This window comes from Rosa rugosa, chromosome 2 (genome assembly GCF_958449725.1).
Source record: "Rosa rugosa chromosome 2, drRosRugo1.1, whole genome shotgun sequence".
In the NCBI taxonomy this organism is placed as follows: Eukaryota; Viridiplantae; Streptophyta; class Magnoliopsida; order Rosales; family Rosaceae; genus Rosa; species Rosa rugosa.
Genome location: NC_084821.1, coordinates 11,386,415 through 11,398,209, shown reverse-complemented (window position 1 = coordinate 11,398,209; position 11,795 = coordinate 11,386,415). Strand labels below are relative to the sequence as shown.

The following is an 11,795-nucleotide window of genomic DNA, read 5'->3' as shown; positions in this document are numbered from 1 at the left end:
TGAGCCTAACCGTCATTGTTGTCACTTAAGAACCTTCCCAAAACATGTGCTCTCTGCTGAGTCAAGGCACCTTTTTTAAAGGTAGACTCTAATTCAAGACCTTCCGATAATCGCTTGATAATGTACGTCACAGCAATCCCGCTGTCCACACTGTACATTAGAAAACAAATGAATAAGCTCATACACACACATATTAGGAGTGCTGATAGTAAGGAACAAGATAATTACCTGGAAGGATCTTGTTTAGGACATTCCTTGCTTGAAATAATAGGGAAATGATGAACATTATTCCTTCCCAACCAGGTAAGCAAGTCCCTGTCTTTGTTTGATACATTGAACGTAAATAGACTCACTTGCCCTTCTCTTTTCACATGTTTCCATATCATCTTGCTCTTAATAATTGATTTACCCTTATCTTTCAAAAATGCCAAGCGTAATAGTGTTAGATACATCTTTACTTAGTTGCTCCAGGATCACCTTGGACAACCTTTTCACTCCAGGGAATCGTCTTTTAATGAAGTCAGAATCCCCTTTTCTCTCGTTAAGGTTGATCTCACGACCTTCAATATTCAAACCAAACAGTTTTGGAATGTCACCTACAGATATGGTACCAGTAATTTCCCCAAACTGAAATGAATTTTTTTCCTTGTCAAAGCATTTTAAAAGAGAAACGATGTCACTATTAGACTTCCTACAAGCAGAGTCTATTATTTGCCACTCATAAAAAGCTCTAAACAAATCCCTGAATGGTGTGGACTCTATCAGATCAAGCTTCACTTCAGTAATATCTGCCCTTAACTCGTCGGTCATAACACGTCCAAACTTGAGAAGGTCGCACCTAAATTCCAGGTGGGTGTACTCTTTAGCCATCAAAATTAACTTGTAGTATCTATTGAGAAACAAGAAGATGAAACAAAAACCTGCAATCAATAACTTGTATAGTCTATCATACCTACTCAATAGCAAAAACCTAGAACCATCACAAAACAAATACCTCTTCGTCAGGAGCACACACACCTTTTGAATAGGTAGCAACCACAATACTCATCAACCGTACCAATCGGATATGCTGTCGAACACAAGCAACCCACCAACCTCTGATTGTGCAATCCATTTATATCACAAGCTTGTAGAGATATTGACACCGGCTTTGAATGTACAGATTAGACTCTTCAATATGGAGATTACGTAACCTCCAACCCAGAGGAGAATTTTCAATTGCTGAAATCAAGGGTTGAATAATTTTGGGCGACGTCTATGGGCAGCCGTTTCATGATCGGCTTCCATCGGCAACAAATTTGGATTTTATTATCAATCCTATTTAATAGTGGCAGCTTTAGTAATTCTTAACAACATTGGGTTTTATTATTTATTCTATTTAACAGGTTTTTTTATGTTGCATAAAAAAAATTAATTGATTTGGGTGTATATTAAAACACTCTTATGATTGGGTTTATTCTAAAAGAGGTGTGTCAATTTGGGTATAGAATCAAATTCCCCGTCTTTCTAAATGTACCCAGCAAAATTCTAAGTGTACCCAGCTATTTATATTTAGTTAAATCCAGTTAAATTTTCTAAAATACCCTCGTTCTACAAAACAATGCCACAAAAAACATACCCAGCAACATCTTCTTCCCTTTCTCTTTTCATCGGCTAGAAATTCAGAATTATACATGTTTTGGTAGAAATGGGTAACTGGAGCAATTCTACGATGCTAATTGCTTGCAAACATATATACCTGAGTTTTTGGTTGAACTGATTTTCAATTAAAGCAAAAGAATTTCTTTCAAGAGTTAACAAAAGTGCGAATCAATTGTTCAACACTGCACTTGTTTCACTCCTATTTAATAAGCCTTCATTTCATGAAATTGATTTGTTGTTGTCTCTGTATCCAAAATCAAGAAAATTCTAGTACGCAGAGAGAGTTCTTAACCAAGAGTACTTCTATTCCAGAAAAACAACAACAACTTTTTTTTAATTTTTTTTTTTAAACGGTGATGACAAGAATGAGACTAAGCTAAATAAAGGTAGGCTAGGCTACCGACCTTTTAATTATGGAACTCAATCATTGAGAAACCAAACTGTGAAATTGCACAGGAATCCGGTGATGGTGAAGATCGCGTGTACGTAATTTGAGGTGGAAAGGTAGACAGCTAAATCACATGAGTCGCTGGAAAACTAGAAAACACAGTAAACCCTTTTTTCATTTATGGTAGAACAGTGAACCAAATTTCACCAAAGCACTGTCTTGTAATTCAATCCAAACCCAGGAACTCAAACAAAACTCCTTGAAAAGTAGGCTGCTTGCCCATCATGCTCATACTACAAATAAAACTAACACTAGCTGCTTATATAAATAAAGTTGATCTTCTATATCAGGAAACCCTAACAAAAACACATAGAAAGAGATTTGCAATTAAACATCTCATAGGCAAAACAACCTTGAATAGCGAACGACTTGACGTTGTGCTAGGTGTAAGCAGTGGCGGAGCCAGAAACTTAGGATTACTGGGGCACAAAAACAAACAAAAAAATATCAAAACATAAAAAATCTTAGAAAATAACAAGAAATTTATAATTCAGTTAAGAGACGTTACATGTTGCAACTATGCTTTTCTATTTTACAAGAGTTCTCTACATCACTTAAAAGTATCAACGAGTGACGGAGCTAGAACTTCATCCCAGGTGAGGACTTTTAGAAATTGTACAGAAAAAATTTAGAACTCTATATATCAAATTTTAATGAAAGTTCCGATAAAAAAATATGAGAGAACAATTATAATCTAAAAATAAGATTAATTTAAGATAAGAATACTGTTAAAATTATGTCAAGTTTATAATAGCAAGCCACATGAAAAAATTAATGATAGTTGCTAGAATCAAACCTTGGACCTTAATATAACAAGAACATGCCAAACCCACTGCACTAAGCTGGCTGTTTGCCATCTGAGCAGCTTAATTATATATATAGTGAAAAGTTGACTGGGTCACGGGACCCAGTGTGCCCCAATGTGGCTCCGCCACTAGGTGTAAGATGTTGGAAAAATCTAGGTAAAATGTTAAGAGATGGGGGCATAATGGGAAAATTAGTAGAATTTATCTATATATTTTTAATTTAAATAAGTTGCTGGGTGTACTTAGATTTCTGCTGGGTACATTTAGAAACACCCAAAAAAATTGCACAAACTAGTATTAATATATTAGATTTGAATCTAATTATCTGTTACTTTTTCATTTCATGTATTTCAAAGCCGAAAACTATATATGTAATAATCAGACTGGAAGAACGTAGTGAAATTATATACAATGACAATCCTCATCTTGGCTTCGCTAATATTGCCGGATTTCAAAATTCTTGACCTAACAATTACAATTGAGAATCATCCAATAGATGAGAGAGATAAGAAAGACTTGAAGGACTCCTTGCATTGGATCTCACTTGCGCAGTTATGCTAAATGTATTTTTACTGTTTCTCAAAGTTTTAGTGTCGAATTTCTCAATGTATTTTTGTAAAAAATAAAGACAAATCATATATTCGAACAAACTAAACAAGACTAAACAAATGATGCAATGCCGTAATATTTCTTTCATGTGAAAAGATTATTCCTCAAACCTAAAGATTACAACTATTGATTATATCCTTGTAATTTTGCGGAAACTATAGCGTATTTGTTTAAGGAAAACTGAAATTGGGAGAGAATTGAGTCGTGCTTTCATTGATAATAGGGGCCTCTTTATATAGAGGATTACAAGGCATAAAATCTGAGTTGTACAAGGAAAGATAATCGTACAATTAATCGGATATCTATAAATTTCTCTGAGAATATCTCTAATTCAAAACCTTATTACAACTAGGTCAAGTAACCTAGAGTTTGGGCCAGACACATATTTTGGATTTACTTGAACACTCCCCCTTGTGTCGCCCAAACGTGGTGCTCCTCTCGTTGCCTCATTAAAAACCTTGTCGAGTAACAAAAACCCCGTGGGACAAAAATAACCTCCGTTGAAGGGAAAACAGAGTACAACACACCCTTCACATTTCGAGACCATACATGTAGACATCTCCCCCTGATGTCTGCATCTCCTCCTGATGACTACGGTCATGGGAGTTCGGATAACTTCCGCAAACGATGCTACCAACATGTTTCTCGAAAGTGGAATTTAGGCAATGACTTAGTGAGCAAGCCTGTCACACTGTCCTCAGATTAAACCTAGTTCACTTTGATCTTGAGGAGAGTCTGTTGTTGCTGATTATCTTTGGTGTTGTCGCTTTTGATGTAGCCTTACTTCATTTATTCAAAACATGCAGCATTATCCTAAATGCTTGTAGGCTCATCTGTGGTAGACTTCAAACCACAATTGTTCGAACATGCATAATTATGGATCCAATCCATATTCATTCATGAACCATTTCGTGTAGAGCAATAATCTCTGCATTGTTTGAAGATATAGCGACTAGGATCTATTCTATAGACCTCCAAGATATCACGGTCTTTACCCATGGTGAACACTTAATCAGTTTGGGAATGACATTTGTGTGGGTCAGAGAGATACCCAATATCAGCAAAACCTTCACTACTAGAATTTTTCTCATATACATCGGCCAGAAACCGATGTAAAATTTTTTTTGTACCCATGTGTTAGTGGGTGATGTAAAAGATCGCCAAAAAATAGACATCGGTTAAAAACCGATGTCCCATACAACAATAAACATCAGATTAGATTCCAGAATCGATGTTAAACTGCTATTATGATCACAAATTGGTGTTTTTAGATATTGTTAAACCTTCATATTTATGCATTTAATGCTTAACGAAATATAGGTCCAATAGCACTAGTATTCATTTTAACATCGTTACTCATTCTAGAAACGATGTGTAATATATTCTTAGACATCGGTGTTTTTGAAATTTGCCTGCTGTTTATAAGCTTTACGGGTACTTGTCATATATCACACTATTTAAGATTGAATCTACATTCTTTTGTATTACTCGACCGATGTTCATTATTCTGTTAAACATCGTTTCCTTTTACGAAGTGATGTCTATTTTTCTATTAAACATCAGTTTTGAGATTGACACCGATGTTCATACTTATACTAGACATCGTTTTTCATTTAATAAATCGATGTCCATTGGTTTGTTTTACATCGTTTCTTATTTAATAAGTCAATGTCCATTGCGTTGTGTTACATCGTTTCTTACTTAATAACTCGATGTGCACTAAATAAAGAGACATCGATTTTTGTTTCCAATCTGATGTATCATCTCTTTAATGACATCGTTTTTGTAGTTTAATACTGATTTGAAATAGACATATATACATCATGTCCTTTACATGAGCATGATGTCCACTAACTTTGTAATTGCTGCTACAATGCATCTATCTAATCCGCATTTGACAACATGAAATCCCAAATAATTTGAATATGGGGCATTGCATTAATTTGTATCCAACATCAAAGATGTTAATAGTTCAAAAAATAGGCAAAAAGACCTCAACCTACTTCAAGGCTAGCTTAAAACATACCATTGCAATAAGTGTACATGTAGTTTTGTTCACAGTTGCTGCAACAGTACAACTACTCCCAAGATAGTTCACAAAAAATCTAGCTAGCCTTACTCAAAATCACTTTGCTAGTCAGCATCTACAGCAAAGTCTGCAAATAGTCAGCCACCTCAATGCGCATCTGGTCAAGTTGTTGTTGGGTGTATCCTTTCCGAGTTTGCTGCCCACTAGGAATGTTGGGTTTGCTAGATGCAGAACAGAACACACTGGAAAAGCTGAGACTTGCAAACGTTGCAACTGTAAAAAATCAAAATGCTTGAAACTGTAAGTTCTTCATGTCCCTTTTACTGAAACATAATACTCTGTTGCTTACATTGAGATGTGGGATTTGGTTGAAAGCTTCAACCGAGATTTGACTAGTTAATTAATCTATTATCCGTGTCACAATATATTGGCTTGCTTGGTACATTAGCCAAGCGATATCTATGATAGTAAGTGAAACTACACACTTTACATTGATATAGATTGAAGCACAAACGAAGAAGACACGGAGATTGGAAGAAAATTGCAAATCAACTTTTCCGGCGAGCCGCCACTCATGGAGGGTCTTTTCTCCAGCAAAGGAGGACCATGGTGGTGAGAATATCCCATCACTTGAAATTCAAATATCTCCCTTCACCTTGTCCTTTTGTCACCTTGCCAATTTGGGACCATTTGGGGGACAATGGTGTAAGAGCATCTTTTGCACACTTTGGAACCATAGAGGACACACATAGCTGATCAAAGAGAGGCAAAAGACCAATTCTTCAGCATTCTTGACTCCATTCAATCATCTTCATCCTATCCAAGATCCATTTTCTCTCTAGGGAAGAAACCACCATTTCCACCACTAAAACCACCATCTCCACCTCTATAACCTCCATTTCCTCCACCACTCAACACCACAACTCACCTTAGAGATCCCAAATTTCACTATTCTTACCAATATCAAGAGCTTGGAGCAAGGAGAATGAGGTGACTACCACCACATCATGTTCTTGGAGACCCATCTCCACCACATCTTCCGGCATCATCAATAGTCACCCTTTACTCTCTATCTCTTTATGTATTTGATGTTTAATAGAATGTTGAAGCTTGTGTATCTAACTATGTGTGAGTAATGAACTAGTTGGGGCTAGGGTTGAAAGCCCTAGCCAAACTTGCTTGTATTGATGCTTTTGTTTATAAATTGATGTAAATTCATGTTGTCATTCTCACATGCTAAGTCAATAGTTGAATGCATTACTTAGACCTAATCAATTTGAGTTATGTGTTTGCCATGACATGAAGTTTTTCCTAGAGATTGATTACCTTTAGGCAAAAAGGGAGCATGAAAGCACACCATGTGTGCATGTGAGGGTAGTGAGCTAAAATCACCTAGAGATAGGATTTGCTTGCTTGGTTACCTAAACTCTAAGCTTTATGCATTTAGGGGCAAAGGATTGAGACCTATCCGGTAATTGAATTTGTCTCTAGGTAGTTAGCTCTAGACTTATCCGGTTAGAGTTAATAAAATGAAAGGGGTTTAAGCCTTAGTAGTCCTATCCGGATGCTAAGAGGGTAGTTGGACAATTAGCTTTGCATCATTCATATTCAATTGCTTTAATGCTTGCAAGGGAGGCAAAAAGTGAAACCCGATGCTCTAACTCCCATCCATTTGATAACAACTTGTTTAGTTTAGCTTAGTTTATATTACTTGCTTTCATTGTCTCAATTTGAATAGAAACCAATCTCAAAATCAAAATCAAATCTCTACACACCATCTTGCACATACTCACCATGAACTTTGGTTCACTTGTGAGTCTTTGTTTGTGATTGTACATTTGCATATTCTTCTAGTTTTTCCTTAGGTTTTCCCTAGCTAGGAAAGGATTTACCAATCCTCGTGGGTTCGACATCCTTACTTAATCCCCTATTCTATAACTTGTACCTCTTGCACTTGAGGGTGGCTTCAATGCTAACATGTAATAAAAAAATATGTTGTGAGTAATAAATGAAAGGAAATAAGGGGGAAAGTGATTCCTTTAGGGTTTGGAAGGAACCACTTTCCCCTTTATTTTCCCTTCCTTCAGGAAATGATTTCCTTTCCTTTTGCATCCCAAACGCAGGAAAGGAACAAGTTTCATTTCTTGATGCTTACTTTCCGCGAACCAAACGTGGCCTTAATGATAAAAAGTCAGCAATTAGGGTGATGAGTGATGTTGTACGGCAAGCTATACTGGATATGTTGAATGAGGAAGCTTATCCAAAAGTTTTAATATAGTAATGGTGACCACATAGTTAAATTGGAGTATAGGAGTTGATTTTTTTAGTTTTTGTTTTTTCTGTAATTTGTTAATTTTTATGTGTTTATAATTAATATAAGTAACGCATCTCATACCATTGAAAGTTCCGTATTTCCAAGTAATTTAGTATCCAATCATTAATTTTTGGGTTAATCGACCCTCTTCAATCTTTGGTCGACTAAGATGATATTAAAAATGAACAAAAGTAAAAGAACATGTAGTCGTGCCACTCATGCGCGCAACTCATATTGCTTGATATAAATCATTTCTTTTTTTTCAATGACTAAGCAGTAAAAAATTAAACTTGAGGTTTAGACCTAAATCACTTTTGACCAATAACCAAATGTAATAAAACCTTTGCGCTCTGGTTTCTTCCTCTCAAGTTGAGAGTCGGTGACGCTCAGCCCCACCCCTCGTGGGCACTTTTGCCTGAGTTCCAGCCTATATCGGAGACATTTTACCTCTATTTGTCCTTTCAGTTGTTTTCACTTCAGGTTTGTTTGAGCCTCTATTGCCTCTCTTCCTTGTACTCTGCTGTCTTCGGCGGTTCTATTTTCCTGCCCTCTATCATAGTTTATAAATATGTTCCATGAAGCTCTATTGTAACTCTATAAGTGAGGGAGGTTTTCTCACTAGCGCACACATATCCGAATCCGGCAGTGTATCAAGGGATTGTTCATCCTTTAGGTCTCTGTCTCTTTGATCCCTTTATGGATCTCATGAGTCATGAATCTAAATTTGGTAGTGCATTAAGAGACTGTTCATCTTTTGGGTATACGTCTCTTCGATCCCTTTGAGGGTCTTCACTTTTCCTATCTTCCTCTTCTTTGTCTACACTTTTCCTATCTTCCTCTTCTTTGTCTAGTAGTATTGGTAGTAAAGATTGATCTTCATTGCGGAGATGATTTGGGATTTGTTTTTCTTCGTTGTGTTTTTGGTTTCATGTTGTATGGGTGTTTTGGAATCAACATCAATGCCTCCTAAGATTTATCATTCTTATCGAATCTTATAGCCCGAAGCAACTTCCTCTACTACAGTGCAGACGACGCTGCAGCGTCCTCATCCTTGATGTGTTCCTAATAGGGTGGTTACGAGTTTGGAGTAGGAAAATCCTTTTTACTACGTGTGCAATTAAATACTTTCCTCTCAAATATTTACGTCAGAAAATCCTTTTTACTACGTGTGCAATTAAATTCAACCAATTAGGAGTAGGAATGTAATCCAACTTCGGAAATAAAGTCTATATTCAACAAGTCATTCTAGAATATGCACCCACTTCCTTTTCCTGCAAGGTTTCGGAATCCTTCTCTGTCCTGGTTGCATCAACGTCTATAAATACCAACCTCTCAATACATCATGTAATCTATTAATCGTAAAGCGTTGAAACTAAATAACAGAACAAATTAAATATATGGGTCAAGGTTTAGGAACTCAGGGGGGCTCAAATCAACAGAGCGATCAAAACCCTAATGGCGACAAGAAGGAGAAGAAGTACGAGCCGGCAGCTCCGCCGGCTCGAGTGGGCAAAAAACAGCGCAAGAAAAAAGGCCCCGAAGTTGCGACTCGGCTTCCAACGGTGAGGCCTCTCACCAAATGCAAACTCAGGCTATTGAAGCTAGAAAGAATCAAAGATTATCTTCTCATGGAGGAAGAGTTTGTATCAAACCAAGAGCGACTCAAACCAAAAGAGAATGCAGAAGAGGAAGACAAATCCAAGGTGGTTGAAGGTCTCCGAGGGTCACCTCTGGACGTTGGCACTCTCGAAGAGCTCATCGACGACAATCACGCAATTGTGTCGTCCTCGTCCGGGACACACTACGTTGGGATCATGTCGTTTGTTGACAAGGACCAGCTGGAGCCAGGCTGTGACGTTTTGCTCCACAACAAGCAGCATTCCGTTGTGGGGCTTCTTCAAGATGAAGTTGATCCAATGGTGGCGGTAATGAAGGTTGAAAAGGCTCCGGTGGAGTCGTACGCCGACATTGGTGGGTTGGAGTCCCAAATACAGGAGATCAAAGAAGCCGTTGAGCTCCCGCTCACACATCCCGAGCTATATGAAGACATTGGAATCAAGCCTCCGAAGGGTGTCATATTATACGGAGAGCCCGGAACAGGCAAGACATTGCTTGCGAAAGCGGTGGCGAATTCGACGTCAGCGACTTTCTTGAGGGTTGTTGGGAGTGAGTTGATTCAGAAGTACTCGGGAGACGGTCAGAGGCTAGTGAGGGAGATCTTCAGTGTTGCTGATGAGCTCTCGCCCTCGATTGTGTTCATCGATGAAGTTGATGCAGTTGGAACAAAAAGGTACGATGCGCATTCTGGCGGGGAGCGTGAGATTCAGAGAACCATGCTGGAGTTGCTCAACCAGTTAGATGGTTTTGATTCCAGAGGAGATGTGAAGGTGATTCACGCCACAAATAAGATTGAGAGTCTCGACCCGGCCTTGATTCGACCTGGGAGGATTGACAGGAAAATTGAGTTCCCGCTACCTGATATCCAAACTAGAAGGCGGATCTTTCATATTCACACGTCGAAGATGACGTTGGCCGACGATGTCAACTTGGAGGAGCTGGTGATGACGAAAGATGAGTACTCCGGGGCGGACATAAAGGCCATATGCACTGAAGCCGGGATGCTTGCTCTGAGGGAGAGACGCATGAAGGTCACTCATGGGGACTTCAAGAAGGCAAAAGAGAAAGTGATGTACAAGAAGAAAGAAGGGATTCCCGAGGGCCTTTATTTGTGAGGAAACCTAGCTACTTACTTTTATTCATTCTACGGTCAAAGTTGATTGTATTTTCTTTTCTGGATTCAGCCCTTTAATTTGATTTCGATCATTGTTTTATGATGTGCAATACCTATAGGATTTAAATTATGTATTGTGAATGCACATATATTCACGATGCACCCCAACAAATGTTAAATGATGTAAAATATCATAAATTTCATGGATGAGTCAATGTTGGAATTGTGTTACAAATGATCGATCTATATACAGAAGTTGTGGTCGCCTTAATTAATTTGTTTTCATTCCCACTTTTTTGCAAACCTATGAATCATTCCATCCGATGCAACTAAATCTAGTCCATAAACTTAAGTTCTTTTAGTCATCACGTTAAATGGATTTGCTATTCTTGAAACACATATAACCTCTCAATTTGTATAGAGCTACACACCATTCCTCAAAATATCACCCACGAGTGTACTTGTCTTTTGTCCTCTTTCTCTCTCCCTGCTTTCCTGCAGGGAAAGTCGAGTGCCAAGATCAGCAAGATTAGTGTGTTAAAATCCTAATGCGCCGCCGTACATTAGGCCTTATGGTGTACCGTGGTAGACTTGAGGCCGCAAAATCGACTTTAACAATCAGCCAATATTTCATAGAATTTCTAGACCTTTTTTCATTGTTTTTCAACAATCAGCAACTTCTTCTCTTTTCTATTTTTTTCCTTCTTTTTCTTTTTACTTTTTAATGATTATGAACCTGATTGGAAATAAAGGTATGATACATAAATACATATAACTTCAACTTGCGTCGCCAAAAGTACTGGCTACAACTGTATATACAAGCCTCAATGATTTTTGACGGCCGCATGCATCATATTTTTACTTAACCATAGTGTGATTCCTGCCCCCTTGTACTAACTTGGTTGACAATAGTGTGATTCTTGCACCTGGGCCTTCTCCTACAAAGGTTGGAACTAGCTAGTGTGTGGGTACGTAATGAGAATTTATCTCATCCAAATTGGTGTTAGGATCCTTATGGGTCTGCCTCCCTTTAAGGACTGCTGCAATTTTTGTTGCTCTTGAAATTTCATCTCATAAGCAAATTTCGTTCCTCCACATTTACTATTGCTCATCTTCCCCGAATGTCTATAGGAACCAAGATTGCCAATCTTTCCACCTTGAACCAAACTCTTAGAGGAATAGTTAGTTCCACCTCGAACAAAGCTCCTTTCTCAATG

The 11,795-nt window shown here is 37.9% G+C and overlaps 1 protein-coding gene across 1 annotated transcript; it reads left to right on the top strand.

Moving 5' to 3' along the window:
* Positions 1 to 9,244: 9,244 nt before the first annotated feature.
* On the top strand, positions 9,245 to 10,579 carry LOC133730344 (26S proteasome regulatory subunit 4 homolog A-like). The gene has a single exon (XM_062157957.1). The coding sequence runs from the start codon at positions 9,245 to 9,247 to the stop codon at positions 10,577 to 10,579; it is 1,335 nt and encodes a 444-aa protein (XP_062013941.1).
* Positions 10,580 to 11,795: the final 1,216 nt, after the last annotated feature.